The 15,058-nt window shown below is 46.0% G+C and overlaps 2 protein-coding genes across 4 annotated transcripts in view; one reads left to right on the top strand and one right to left on the bottom strand.

The window, feature by feature from the left end:
• The window catches only part of Pcca (propionyl-CoA carboxylase subunit alpha), a 378,979-nt gene extending 369,727 nt beyond the window's left edge, over window positions 1-9,252 (top strand). For both annotated transcript variants that reach the window (XM_059273166.1, XM_059273165.1), the window contains 2 exons: window positions 6,559-6,636; window positions 8,914-9,252. In XM_059273166.1, coding sequence (XP_059129149.1) covers window positions 6,559-6,636; window positions 8,914-8,982 — 147 coding nt within the window. In that variant the 3' untranslated portion in view covers window positions 8,983-9,252. The remainder of the gene's footprint in view (window positions 1-6,558; window positions 6,637-8,913) is intronic.
• Window positions 8,443-15,058, bottom strand: part of Ggact (gamma-glutamylamine cyclotransferase) — a 30,316-nt gene continuing 23,700 nt past the window's right edge. For both annotated transcript variants that reach the window (XM_059273168.1, XM_059273167.1), the window contains exon 3: window positions 8,443-11,403. In XM_059273168.1, coding sequence (XP_059129151.1) covers window positions 10,941-11,390 — 450 coding nt within the window. In that variant the 5' untranslated portion in view covers window positions 11,391-11,403 and the 3' untranslated portion in view covers window positions 8,443-10,940. The remainder of the gene's footprint in view (window positions 11,404-15,058) is intronic.

The raw sequence follows: 15,058 nt of genomic DNA, 5'->3' as shown, positions 1-15,058 counted from the left end.
TAGACGACGAGGGTTAGGTTGGGCCTCTGGATACCTGTGTGTCTGGCATTGCACACTGGTGCCTCTTGCAGCCCAGCATTCATTATTGCCTTTCTCTGGCAGATGAGCCAGGCATGCCCTGATTTACAATCAGAAAATGACGGCAATAATTAATTTACATATTTTATAGCAGTGGCTGTTTAAGCAGTTTGAAGAGAAGCCAGTTTTGCACCCAAACTGCAGAGTGTATCAGCACAGACACAGTCACACACTCAGAAACACTTGTAAGCCTCTAAATCATGAAGCATCCAGAAAGTTGGGAGAATCATCTCCCAAGCACCTGTGTGCTCTCTGCTCACCTTAACCATATTTGCTTCAGATTTTACTAGCAATAAAATGTACATACCATGAAGTTGCTCCATGACCCCTCTACAATCTAATTCCTGCCTCATCTTCTTCAGAGGTAAGGACTCTCCTCAACTTGGCCTTTCAATCATTTTTCCACATAACATTTCTTTTGAAATGTTTAGGGATAGTTTTTGTTGTGGCTAACATTTGGATTTTTTATTTTTGTAATTTAATATAATGTAAATTATCAGCATAAGATAAAAATGTTTTGATGGTCAGTCTTTATAAAAGTCTTGTGCAGGCTTGGTAATGAGTTTATTTTTCAAGGAATGGTCTCCCAGGGAGGAGAGCGCCTGTTATCTTTGTAGCGTTTTTAAGGGTGACCATTCTCAACCTTACCAAGATTCAAGAAACCTTTTCATACACACACACACACACACACACACACACACATACATACACATACATATGTATATTGCTGAGAGAGAAGTGGTCATACATCATTGAGCCCTTTAAAACAACCTACTGAATTCACAAAGGTAACACATCAGATTGGCCTCTTGCAGGGTCTGTAAAACATGCCAGTTTCAACTTTTTCTCTTTGTAACTATAGGCGTTGGCTGCCAGTATGAGCTAAGTTAGAGGGCAGTAGGGAGTCATGTTTTTCTTCATTTTAAGGAATTTTTACAAAACCTGGACTTCATTTACATTGGCCGCGATCTGGATTCCTTCCTGAGCACTCCCCCACCCCACCCCACACACATTCCCACTGCACAGTTCTAAGGGGTATGAGGGCAAAGCCAGGGGCAGCACCGTGCAGACACCACAGGCTTGAGTCCTAGAGCCCTCAGGCATGCTAAATATGTGGTCTCTCCCTGTCCTTTACCCTTCAGACTGAGTGAGCTGGGCAGGAGTGCCTCCAGATGAGGGTCAGCAGTTCTGTCCACTGCCCATCCTCTTTGTAATTTGAGCCAGTCCCATACTTGCTCAGATAGGGCAATCTCCCGGGGTCCCGTCTCTATCTTTCCATGAGATACACATTCTCCTCCAGGAAGGATCAGGGCATATTTAGCAGCCCAGTTAAAGGAAGTTGGAATAATCAGATTCTAGCCTAGCTTTTTGTAAATTGAGGCTGCCTCCCTTTAGACCTCAGGGACTTAATGTGTTGCACACCTGTATTCTAAGTGGTAAGCCCTTAAATGTGAAATGGGGGGATTTTCACTTGTGTGGTACAGTCAGGAGGTTTGATGTGGATCCCTGGTTTTAGGGGGACCAGTACAGCAGAAGGGGAGACTGCAGTGGGCCCATAAGCCCTCCGAGCCTTCTGTCTCACTTGGCAGAAAAACATAGAACACAGAACAACAAAAGAAGGCTCTTTTCCATAAAGGTTCACCACCCCCCATCCCCCGTGCCTCTTCCCCAAAAGGGGCCTGAATTTTTCAGCTGCGCACCGATTTGGTGCTCACTCTTGCAGGGAAACAGTTGCTGTCTGAACAGGCAGGAAACAGTTTTCTTTTAATTGCCGGAATCATTCGGAAGTGCTTCGTGCCCTGCTTCTATACAGCAGATGCTGTGCATTAATTGGCCTGCGTAGAAGTGACCCGGGGTTCCTTGCAGCGGGCCCAATTTTAGGCAGAGGGTTTAAATAGCTTATTTATTATTTTGTATAATCTGCCGTGCATTATGTGCTCCTGCATGGGTCGTGTTTCATGGTCTGCAGTTTCTAATGTCATGTGGGTTTCAAAACCCGTGTTTCTCTGGTAATGTACTAGCAGCAGGTAAGCTCAAAATACCATCCATCAGGAGCTAATTTTTTATCCAGATACTCCAATGACTGATGAACCTGTCTTTTGTATGAATGTTTAGCACAGTAGAAAGCCATATGCCACTGGCACAGTTTCCTCTGCATTCTTTACAGTTGCTAGAGAGTGGGCTTCTGGGGGGAGGGTGGGCACAAACTCGACGCCATTTGCATCTTCTGGCCTGTATTTTAAGCAATAGCACTTTTAACACAGCCTTGGGTTTGGATGACAAAAGAGGGTAGGGACCATCTTAAAGGAAACCCAACTCCCATAACGATTTTCTCCCTCAGAAATAGGACTAGGCACCCTTAATAGGGAACCTTGTTTTGTTCCTCCCCGTCTGTTGCAAACAGACCTCAGCCCATTAGAAGAGCCTCCCTTGTGTGGGAAGACCACAGCTGTTACTGTAAAGCTCATCCAGTCACTGTATCACCCCCATTTTGTGGCTCTGAAGGATGAAATTGAGAAATGGAGCACTGTGCAGTCATCCTTTACTTCTCCAATTTTAGGCCTTTGCCATCATTTTCATGCTTTTATTCCAAATCAAATAACATTAGTGGGCTACAGCACCTTCTGATGAATGTCTGTTCTCAAGCACAGCTTTCGAGGCTCCACTTTGGGGGCTTCCTTTTATGTTTGGCAGAGATCCCTCCTTCTCATCCCCACCCTGTACTTTCTTTGAGCTTTCTTAGGGGTGATGGCAGTTTGCAGTTCGAACGATACATTGCCATGTGGGTCCCAGTCAGAGTGTGTTTTCTGAGAGGGGGCATGTGCTGGAGAAGGTTTTGTATCTTTTAATCTTTGTGGAAGGAGTGAAGGGGTCTTGGTAGAAGGAGATTGGGGGCTTTAATCAGAACCAAGATGTGGCCTAAATCATTAGCACAACAAAGCATACTATAAGCTTCAAGATAAAAGTCCCCTGGGAAAGGAGTCCTCTGAAAATAAATGGAACTTGATAGATTTCCATATCATTTATAACTTCCCTTAATTACACTTGGAAGACTTGCCAGTAAAACTGGAAAATTGGCAGCCTCTCTCCATTAGAGTCATTTTGCCGACCATGGCAAGCAGCTGGCTTCGCTGGATTTTATTTCCCATCACTCACAATTAATCATCAGCTGGAGATGTCTGAAACTCCTCAGCACAAAGCAATGCTGGGTGACATTCAGGCCCCTAAACATGTGAAAATCTGCTGAGTAAATGGACTGAGTTCTCTCACAAGCTTACTCGTTTGGGGCAAGCCTGGCTCCCACTTAATGAGGGCTGCTCTAATAATCTGATTCGAATGTGAACCTTGACCCTGTGTCAGAGGAGAGGATGCAATAAGCCGGATGAAAGCCATGGAATTCAGGTCTCCAAACTTTGCACCAATTAGACAGCCAAGAAGTACATCAGGCCGACTGCGTTCATCAGGAAGACTTGTGAGGCTTGTGACCATTTAGTAAGCCCCACTCTGGATACACCTGTCACAATCAGTAAGTCTTATCAGATGATTCACAAAAGTGTTAGAGAAGTGTGTGTGCAGCCATGCTGCAGGGCTGGCCCAGCTACAGGTACTGTGATGGGGACTGCCCAGCTCTGTTCAGGCTTTTAAGTCCTGCAAGCAGTCCAGAAGTTGCTGCAGTGGGTGTGTGCTACATGTTCTGCAGGTGTGGACAGCACAGGCAGGGAGACTTCCTCTTGGTGAGAACTGGAGCCTGGCTAGGAACAGTGATAGTCACAGCCTGGAGACTGCATTTTTTTTTTTATGTGTTTGTAGTACATTGGTTTCCAAGAGATGAAATAAGTTGAAATCAGATCAAGCTTGTCTGCGTAACTCTTTTTATACTTGCTTTTGCATGCATGTGTATAGCATTAATCCAGTTGAACCAAACATATCACTGTTTTATAAGGCACCAAGGGACATTTTCCTACAGCTGCCTCAAGATAATGGCCTCTAAACATGGCTGAGAGGAGAAAGCAAGCTAGAGGTGGAAGGCATGGGTTTCTTGTCACAGCTAACCGATACAAGGAGACCAGCAGTGAGGGGAACTAAGAAGTACGTGGGGGTGGGGGGAAGTAGATGGAGGGCCCAGGTCCAATTCTATGATTCAATTCTATAATTGCTGCTGGGGTGAGAGTCAGGCAAAAGGCAGGTTCCCTTCCCGTCAGAAGCTTGTTTTTCATCAAATTACCAGCTTTGCAATTGGGGTATGGGGGCAGGGGCTATGTCAGCTTTGAAACTTCTCATTTCTGATCAGATTAAATAATTTGGGGCCTAGTCTTGCACTCACACTTACAAGTATCCAGAGCCATCCAGGGAGGATGATCATGGAGGCAAGGCATCCTAAACTGGCCCAAATCTTTCTGCCCCCAGGCTCTAGCAAGGTCTTGTGAGGAGGGAGCTGTGGCCTGGTGAAGCTGTCCCTTAATGTTCAGTGGGTATTGTTGGCCCCTGACCATGACCACCAGAGTGTGTGTGTGTGTGTGTGTGTGTGTGTGTGTGTGTGTGTGTGTGTTGAGGACGGGTCAGGGGACTGCTTCTGTCTGGCCAGCAGATCGTGAGCAGTGTGGTAAGAGGAAATGAGCAGTGATAGGTAATACAGCTGCTGGCAGAGCAGAGCGAGGCGAAGCCCATCCATGAGGAAGCTGATGGGATAGGGTGAGGAGACTCTGCGTCAACCCTGGGCTCTCAGCTGCTCACAGAGGAAGCCAGGGCAGGTGGGTATGTGGAAAGCTACCACATAAATACCCATGGTGAAGACTTGTCCCTCTGACAGGAAACAGTGACCAGAGCCCAGAGGTAGAGATTTGATTCCTAATTTTGGAAAGAATTTCAAGGTGTCCTAAGGAGCCATCTGTGCTGTTTCCTGCAGTCCAGGACCAGGGACATCTCAGCCTGGCTGCTGGATAAGCTCTCAGTTCTGCTCTGGCCATCGCTGGGCCCATAGGCCTTTCCTGTGTGCCTCAGTGACACCTGCCCTTCTCAGGGCTTTCTTGACCTCCTACCTGCCTTTGAGGAGAAACGGCTCTAACTGATGGCACGAAGGAGTAACTGTTCTGACACCTCCGGCCGGGGCATCTGCGTCATCTTGGTGCTGCCTTCTGTCCCCCACACTTTGAAGAACAGCCCTTTGGAGGTGCTGCTTCTCGGGGCCTGCACTGCAGATGCCAGGTGAAATGAATCGAAAGCGGCAGTGAGCACTGTGCTCGAAGCCTGCTTGTCAGCAGTGGCTCTCCTCCGTGCCAGCACCAAAGTCTTGGCATCTCCTTTCTTCCTATATTCCCGTGCCAGAAAAACACAGCCCACCACCTGAACAGCAGAGGAAAGAATGCACAGGCCTTCAGTACTCATACTGCCAGAAAGACAGCTTGTGCCACACAGGGAGCCAGGAGGGGACTTGGAGATCATTTGGGGATGGCAGGAAAGAACATTCTCCAGGTCCTTCTGCGGCATTGGCCAGCACAGCCATAGTACTGTGGCTGTCCAGGAGCCCCAGCCAGCATACCCAGCAGTACTCTGTGGAGCCTTTAGCCCACCACTTCATAGGGCAAGAGACCCTTTTCCACAAAACAGAGAAAGAACTCCTGGCCCAGATCCTTGGTGCTTAATCATTAAGGCCAGAGAAAAGGGAATAAGTAACGTGGCTTTTAGTCACAGTTGACTCATGGATGGACGTCCGAGATTAACTCTGTAGGTATGTGTCTGCTCAGCCTGGATCTCCCTACTGGGCAGAGGAAAGCCAAGCATCAGAACACGGGCTTGAACAAGCACCCGTGGAGCACTTAGGCCTTCTTGTAAGGACCTGGGATAAGTGTTAGTACTTGCGTTTCTTGTAGGTGGACAGCAGTCCTGTTAGCCCTAATGCTAGGCTGTTGTTATCTTCAGCTCCCAGGATAAAGGCAAACATGTACCTTTGGGTAAGCGATTACTGAATTCTGATTCCTTTGTGGTACGCATCATCTCTTTAAAGCAGACAAGTTGCTGGTGATGTTTATGCATAGCTGTGTAATCACCACAGTCAATTGCAGAACATTTTTATCAACCTGTAAAGAAAGCTTTACACTTTGGTAGCCATACTCCTTGTCCAGCAAACCCAGACAAGCACTGAGTCCCTTGGTCCTTAGGTATCTGCCTGTCGCAGACATGGCCGGGAGGTGGAAGCACTGGTTTTGTAGCATCTCTGGCTGACTCCTAGGGCCCTAGGGGAGGCCCCATATGCTGCACTTGTGATCTTCCAGTACAGGCTTTTCTAATGAGAACTTGACAACAGAGCAAATGGTCTTTCTCTGCTGTCTCCTCAGATGTACTGTAGTGGGAGCCATGAGAAGTTGCGGGTGTTTCCATGACCAATCAGTACATTTGACAAATAATTTAACGGCTTCACTCTTGGATGTTACTACAAAATTAGAACGTTCTTAAAATATCTATTTTTAACCTATTTTCCAGGTAGCAGAAGGTCAGGAAATCTGTGTGATTGAAGCTATGAAAATGCAGAACAGTATGACAGCTGGGAAAATGGGCAAGGTATGTCCTGTAATGGATGTAGGACCTTCTCCACCTTTGAGGCATGGTTTGGTCTCCTTAAACAGAATGTCAAGGTGATCTCTGCCACCTGTCCCTTTCCTGGGGAGGATACTAGGACTGGGGAGCTCCACACTGTCAGTGTGTGTCTGCCTCCTGGAGAGGTGGCTTTCCAGGAAGGGGGTCTGTGTGTTATGTTCAGGTAGTCAAAGCACAATTGTTCTCCACATTAATGTCTTTCAGATGAAAGGGCTTTTAATTTTTAATGTTTACATCTGTCTCGGAGGCAGTTAGTTATCTGAGACTTAGGTGACTCAGCAGGAAATGATTTTACAGAGTGCAAAAATGTAACTCTTCAAGACAATTTCTCCTCGAAGGGAACAATTCAGTTGTAAATGGAGGAGCTGAAGCCCCATGTACATGTGAGGGGCTTAATGATTCAGGCAGAAAAAGAGAAAGAGGTGTCAACACTAAAATAGTTAAGAGTAAAACTTGAACAGAAAAGCAGTGGCTTTGCTGTTCTTCTTGTGATTAAAAAGATGCACATTCAGAGTATGTCCCCTTTCAGTATCTATATAGAACGATTGGGAGTGAAGACAGCAGCAGAGGGTGGCTGTGTCCTATGCTGTGGCCTGCACCATGGCCACACTTTGGGGACACTGGGTTCAAAGAGATGTCAGTCACAACCAAGTCTGCATCACTCAGCTTCTGTCTGTCTTGTGGTCTGTTATCCCAAAAGACAATGAGATGGATTCTCAGAAGGCGGCCTAGAATTATCCTACCTGCTCCTCATAGGGAAATTACAAGGCCCCCTGCAGATTCAGTGGCCCCAGGCTAGAGCAGATTAAGAGAGCTAGGCAGTGTCCATGGGCCTGTAGGGTCTTAACAGTTAAATCATAAGCTTCCAAAAATATGGGCACAAAAAATATGAGCTTTGGTTCATGTAAAACTCATTTTACTTGTTCTTTGCAAATAGTGTACTAGTGTCATGGTAAGAACTTGGCCTCGTCATAGGGACCAAGAATGGGTGTGTGATCAGGCCAAGGTCCCTGTGTTGAGGTGCTGACTCAGAATCGCCTTAATTTCTGAGGCAACATGGGGCCCAATGAGCTGAGTGTCTTATTTGCTTGCTGTTTTGGGAGAACCACAGGAGCAGCCTGGCTGCTACCTCATCCTTAGCCCAGAACTGCTTGAAGGAGTGCTGTTGGGGCAAGTCTGCTTTTTAGCAAGACCCAGCTAGCACAGGTCCCTCCTATTCATTCATTCCAGCTCTGGTCCACAGGCCTCTGGAGTTCAACCTGGTAAGAAAAAGGAGTGCCCCTGGCTGGGTCTGGAGCTAGTAGTTCATGCCTGGAAGAGTCAGGGTGCAAACAGAGTCACAATGTGGATCATCTACAGCCTAGTCAATGTCCTATCAATTAAACACATACTACATATCACCATCCACTTCACTATAGATAGCATCTGCCCATCAAGGCCTTTGAGTATTTACACTGCTTTACATAGCTTTATACTGGTCTTAGGAACTCCGGGCTTGAGTTTAAGAGAAGAACCTGTCCCTTCTTCTCAGAGTGGAGGGACAGGGCACAGGCCTATGCAGCAACCTGGACAGTTCCTAGCGTTTTCATTTGCTTAATGCCAATATGGCCAGTTAGGTCAAACCTACTGTTTGTTCATGGCTTCAGCAACCATTTCCAAGTAGGGAAATGATGACCTCTTATGCACTCCAGTCTTCTGCCTGCTCCTTCTAAATCTGAACACAAACCTGGAGAAGCAAGACAGGATTATGTTCAGGAGAAATCAGAAGAATAAAACAGTTCCACATTCTGTGCCACTCAACTGTAGTAGGGTATTGAATTAATTATTTCAAAAGGAGGGAAATGGTCAGGCTAAAAGATCTCTCCTTTCTATTGGTACCTGTTTGGATTGTTGTGTAGCTGTTTGGTTTTTACCATGACACTAAATACACATTCTAGTCTCAAAACCATAGGATGAGGCAGGGATGGAATGTGTCAGTCACCAGCATGGACATATCAGGGGCCTGGGAGCAGTCCACAGCCTGCATTCTCTGAGAATTTAATTGGGCTGGGTGACAGGCTGAGGAGTTAAGCACAGGCTTCTGTAGGAATACCCCTGCACTCTGGTTCCCTTACACAGACAGATGTGAGCAGATGGTCTACGTTTTCGGGCCTAAGGCCCTTACTTCTCAAAAGAAATTGGGATGGCTGGCCCTCTTGTTCCCACTTGTTTCTCACTCTTCCCCGACCATTTTAATTCAAGGTGAAGTCGGTGCATTGCAAAGCTGGAGACACAGTTGGCGAAGGAGATCTGCTCGTGGAGCTGGAATGAAGTATTTCGAGCCTTTCAGTCATCAGTGCTTTAATTAGCATTTCTATTATTCTCTAACCCTCAATTTGTTCAAGCATTTACAGGAGCACTCCTGTGCAGCAGGTTCTACAGCATCATATTTATTCCTTAGAAGAGGCAAAACTGACATTCTGCCAAAAAAATCACCAATGGAAATTTTTATTGATATAAATACTTGTACATATGATTTGTACTTCTGCTGAGATTTCCTAGTGTCAAAATTAAATCAATAAAACCAAGCACTTGTCTAAATATTAGTTTGCCCTTTTTTTCTGAATGAAGACAATATACACAGAGGCGACAGGCTGTGCCAATTGACTGTAAATACTAGCATTTCCTTATGATCCTTTAAAAATTTATATAAATTCCAGTTCTGCTTCCAACTTTATAATCTGATTACCTTCCTTCTTCCATCATTCAGGACAGATTCCTAGGGCTCATTATTCATGAATTCCTCAGACCAGGTAGCAGAGATGAAGGGTCTGGATGACTCCTTCTGTGTGGGTCCACACAGAAGTCACACGGGATGACGGAAGAGATGGATCACCATTTGGGGGTCTGTAGACTGACACAGGGTGCTACCTTCACTGATCCAACGACAAGCATGCTGTCCAGGTCCCTTTCCTCTCTCCCCATGGCCAGGAGTCCTCACCTTCACTGTTGTGTGTAGGACAGCCATCCCATCAGCCAATACCCATCTTTGCCTTTGTTTTGTGAAGCAAGTTTCCAATTAAGAAAAAGGGGCTAAAAATAAGTTGTGTTTCTGTGCCAGTAGCAGTTAGTGATCAGTCCACCATTATGTTGAAGAGTGAGTGAGCTCTTAGTGGAGTACCAGGGTGCTCAGCCAGCAGCTGCATTTGGGGCTGCAATTCTTGGAATCCATTTTCTACTTTACTAGGAGGCAGAAGCAGAATCATGTTCGACTTGCATCTACGCTGACAGATTATCAGATGGAGGTGGATGGTAATTGGTACTTCGTGTCTTCCTAACATTATTTTAAGTGCTGTTTGTATTTGGAAGCAAAGCCTTCTGTCAGGCCCGAGGAACAAATTACTAATGTGTTGGTTCTTCTGAAAGGCCTACCCCCAAGGGCTGTACCTTCAGGTGGCAGATATGGGTTAGGCTGCTGAGAGCTGGGCACCCATCAACGACAAAGTCTGAGATCTCAGCTGTCTCCCAGCGAGCCACTGCTCCTGACTTTGCTGAATTAGAATGAAAAAACACCTTCTACCAAGTAAGTACATCAAAAAGACCAAACAGCAACAGTATACTTATATTTTAATGGCTGTTTTAATAGTTTGTGTGTGATCTGGAAACTGGAAGAGTGATGGAGTACATAGTCTAGGTGCAGCATGCTTTTCTTGAAGGTGGTTTCCATTGAGCCACCCCAAACCAGCATTTCCCACCAATTTTTTTTTTTTCCTTTTTTGAGGCAGGGTTTCTCTGTGTAGTTTTGGTGCCCATCCTGGATCTCGTTTTGTAGACCAGGCTAGCCTTGAACTCACAGAGATCCACCTGGCTCTGCCTCCTGAGTGCTGGGATTAAAGGTGTGCACCACCACCGCCCGGCCCCCACCACTTCTTTCTAGATTTCATATGTGGGAATCAGTACATTCAGCTTCTGAGATCTAACTGCAGCCAGGTCTTTAGTCACAGAAGATGCCGACTTAAGGTTAGAGCAAAGCAAATCAAAAAAGGAGTACCAGATGCTCTGTAACTGGCATTTAGGGGACTTCAGAGTGTTTCTCATCTAGTACCTGCAAACCCAGGAGCTCCTTGAATAGCAAGCACTAGTAAGTAACATCAGAGCATGTGCAAAATTGTGTCAAGAGACCTTTTGTCAACATGTTTTATAGACAGATGTTAAGCCAGGAAAGCTCAGCTTATGCCAGGCAGCCACTGGGCTCCTTCCATCCTGTTAGCATCCGGGGCACTAGCCCCTCACCTGTTTTCCCGAGGGTTGTAGCGTAGCCCATGTGGGCCTTCGGAATCATAGCTTTTATGGTAGGGGAGATGTAGCCACTCAGGTGCGTAGGTGGCCGTACTGTACACGAAGCACTGGAGGCTGTCCCCAGGGCCACCAGCACCCTCCCACTCAAGCACCCGCACCTGCAGGGCTGTGCGCTGGTACATGTTGGGGCAGTCTTCAAAGTCATCCAGGAAACGCAACATCTGTTCATCTACCTTGTAGATCTCACCTGCCACACAGTGGCCCTTGCCTGGCAGGTGAAGCAGCCATGGTATGTTGTGCTTGCCAGCAATCACCAGTGGGAAGGACTCAACTGTGCAGCCCTGGCCTCGGAAGGCTGCTGAGCCATGTGACTGGTCCAGCATGACTTTGTGGTTGGGCTGGCCTCGTTTCAGGGTGCCATACACGAAGATGTGGGCCATCTAGCTGTGGACGCTATGGAGGAGAGAGCAAGTAGGCATGTCAGCAGGTGAACAGCTCCCTCGGGGCATCCTTCAGACTTCGGGGCAACACCATCACATTCACTCCACTCTGCTGGCCCAGAGTGTAAGGAAGAGAAGCCACAATGTCCTAGTTAAACTTTGCCTATGGACACAGAAGCTCGTATTGTTTTCATGTTATGAAATTCTTTCTCTAGCTATTTAAAAAAAAACTAAAAGAGGCACTAGGCCAGCCTGCCTTGGAGTTTGTAATCTTGAACCTAGAAAGAGGAGCAAATATCACTGACATTTAAAAATCTGGGCTGGAGGCAAGGTGTGGTGTGACACACACCTTTAACTCTAGCACTTGGGAAGGAGGTAAATCTGAGTTCCAGACCAGCTTGGTCTGCATAGCAAGCCCTAGGTCAGCCAAGGCTATCTAGTGAGACAAAATCTGAGCTAAGGGTGTAACTTAGACTCTAAGTCTTAAAGGAAGAACGCTTACTAAGCACCATGGTGTGTATATGGCAGGGAGATCTTCCATGTGTTCTAAGCACTCAGAGCTCAAGTGATCCTCCTGCCTCAGCTTTCTGAGTAGCTGGCATTAGAATATCACTACACCTGGCAAACAGCACCTACAGCAATGCTAAGGTAGGAAGAGCAGGTATGTCAGTCCCTCTGTACCACCAGGGCAGACTATTCGAGATCTCACAAAGATCTCAAGCACAGCCCACCTGTGGAGACAGCCCTTAAGCATCTCAAGTGGGAGGTCAGAGTGGGACTGTGGCTTTACCCAGCAGGTCCGCATAGAGGATGATTAGGACCACGGGCCTGAGTGCAGGTATCTGAGATGGTCTGCACTTGGCTGTGCTGGGGGAGGAGGTCTTTTGCTCCACCCCTTGTCGTCTCTATAAATACCCTGGGGCAGAGACAGTCGGGGCCCATTGGAAAAGGTTCCAGGCCTTCTCAAGGCTATCCTTTATTTTCTATATGTTTATCTCCTCAATATTCTCCGCAATATAAATCCTTCTATTTAATATTTCCTGCTGCTCACACTCAAGAAAACTCTGGGGAGCTGTGGGGTTGGTGGGTAAACGCCCCACAGCTGGGATAGAAAAAGCCTGCATTTATCATTTCATACCCAACATGTTCTTCTCCACCTGACCTGCCATCCTCCTGAATGACCTGGCACCATTTCTGTCCAGTGCATCTGACTTCTGCACTGGAGCCATGCATATTCCACTAAGGCACACAGGACACTGGAGGAGGAGTGCCTCTCTCTAGCATGGTTTTGTTGTTGGAATTTAAAATTGCTCTGTGTGCTTTGTTTTGCATATGGGCCTCCTGCTTAGGTTTCTGTAGTGGTAGTTCAGCCCCACCTTTTCTGGAAGCCATCAGGATGTCCCTAGCCACTTCAGTGTTAGAGCTGTCCTTTCCTTGGACTCCTCAGGGCTGACAAACCCTGTCTCCTGGTGAACAGTGTGGCTGGAAGGGAACTAAGGGACTGTTGTCCTGAGGGGGTTTAGGTGTGCTGGGACTTGCTGGGATGCCCGAGCTCTTCTTGTGTCTTGAAATGAGGCTCTTACGTTCCCTGGCCCTTTGGTTTCTGAAAAGTGATGATGACAGGGATTCAAGCGAACCCTTTGTATTCACTGCTCTGGGGGTTCCAGCCTGAAAGCTCCTTGGCATGGTCACTGGGAAGTTGGTGCCCTCGCTTCCACCACCTCCTGGTTCTGATAAATAGGTGGCAGTCTTCCTGAGTTGGGTGTGGGTCTGTCTCTGCTCCTTGTATAGCCCCCAAGCCTTTCCACACCACCAGCTTATACTTCCAGAGCAGCAACTAGCTCATGCCTCCTTGGCCCCTCGCTGTGTAGGAACATAGGATCAGATGTGGCTAAGTCAGTCACCATTCACTTTCATGTTCTATCTTTCAGAATTTCTTTGCCTATTCTCCTCTTTTGTCTCTGCACATTGAATGGATATATCAGTCTATTTTATGTAACTGTTAAATGCCTAAAGCAAGGCAACTTTATAAAGCAAAAAAATTTTTTTTCTCTAATTCCTGCAAGTTCAAGGGCCCAGACCTAGTGATGGTCCTATTACTGGAAGATTCCTAGATACTAGGAGGTGAAGGGCACCACAAAACAGAACTTGATTTGGCTTTGGGTCCTATTGGGCACTGATCCCAGTACTGCTGTATGTCACCTCAGGGCTCTGTAAGGAAGGAGGCATTTCCTCATTTAACACATTAGAAGCCAAGTCAGGAGCCTCAGAGGAAGGCTCCAAGGCAGTAATGGGAGCTCAGGGCTAGGAACATGACTAAGTAGCATATGGCTTTGGGACAATTTTCTAAGGCTCTTACTTCCTGCACTCGTCTCCCACCATTTGTTTTGAATGTATTTTGATGAAAAACAAATAGAATTTTATGCAACTGTGATAAAATCTACCCAACGGAAAACCATTTTTTTTCTTAAACTTTTTTCTTCCTAACTGCTTTTACATGTGTAGTGGGGTTACCATGGAAGTACACCATTGAGAAACAGATCTGTAGCCAAATTTTATCCATTAAATTTCCCCTTAATCACTATTCTACTGCCCATCTCCTAGAGGTTTGCTATCTTACCCACTTTGCATAAGTGAAAGCTGACAGCATTGCCTTTTATGGCCGGCTTATTTCACTTCCTGACATGTCCTCAGGGTCCATTTATATAGTGTGTGTGTGTCAGATTTACTTTTTAAAACTAAATAATATTCCACCATACAGACATCCCACAGTTTTCTTACCCTATCTGTTGATGGACACTTGGATTGGCTGCTGTCAATAATGAATGCTTCTGTGAACATGGATGTGCAGGCTACCTCTTTTAGATCCTGCTTTCCTTAAGTTTGGGTATACTTATCCAGGAGCAGTTAGTTCACATAGTAATTGTTTTCTGTGTTCTGAGTACTGTTTTCTGTGGCTGTTGTATCTTTCTATCAAAATAGCACAGGTTCCAACCTCACTTCTCTGTGAGTATTCAGTAGTGTATCGTTGTGAGTCTGATTTGGTGTCCTCGGTGGATGGTGGCCATCAGCATCTTTGCATGCACTTGAGTGGCCATTTGTGTATCTCTGAGGACTGTCTTTTCAAAGTCATTGCTAAACTGTTTGTGCCATGCTTTATAGAATGGACAATTGTCCTCTTTGGATACATAATCTACACTTACTTTCTCACATCTGTAGATTACGTTGTCATTCTGCTAATTATGTCTACTAATGCACATCAATTTTAAATTTTGATGTATTCCAATTTATTTTTAATTTTGTTGCCTATAAATTTTGGTGTCATATCCAAGAAACCATTCTCAAACCCAATGTCATGTGGCTTTTCTTTCTTTTTTTTTTTTTTTCTGGTTTTTCGAGATAGGGTTTCTCTGTGTAGCCCTGGCTGTCCTGGAACTCCCTTTGTAGACCAAGCTGGCCTCGAACTCACAGAGATCCACTTGCCTCTGCCTCTTGAGTGCTGGGATTAAAGGTGTGCACCACCACGCTCAGCTAGTCATGTGGCTTTTCTAACTTAAGCTCTTAAATTTAGGTCTTTGATCCATTTTGATTTTACTTTTTGTTTTTATGTAAAGGTCTGACTTCATTAACTTGCATATAGATATATAGTATCATTTGCTGAAAGAGCT

Source organism: Peromyscus eremicus, chromosome 9 (assembly GCF_949786415.1).
Source record: "Peromyscus eremicus chromosome 9, PerEre_H2_v1, whole genome shotgun sequence".
Classification (NCBI taxonomy): Eukaryota; Metazoa; Chordata; class Mammalia; order Rodentia; family Cricetidae; genus Peromyscus; species Peromyscus eremicus.
Note: the sequence above shows the minus strand (reverse complement) of the source record. Positions and strands in the feature narration are given on the sequence as shown.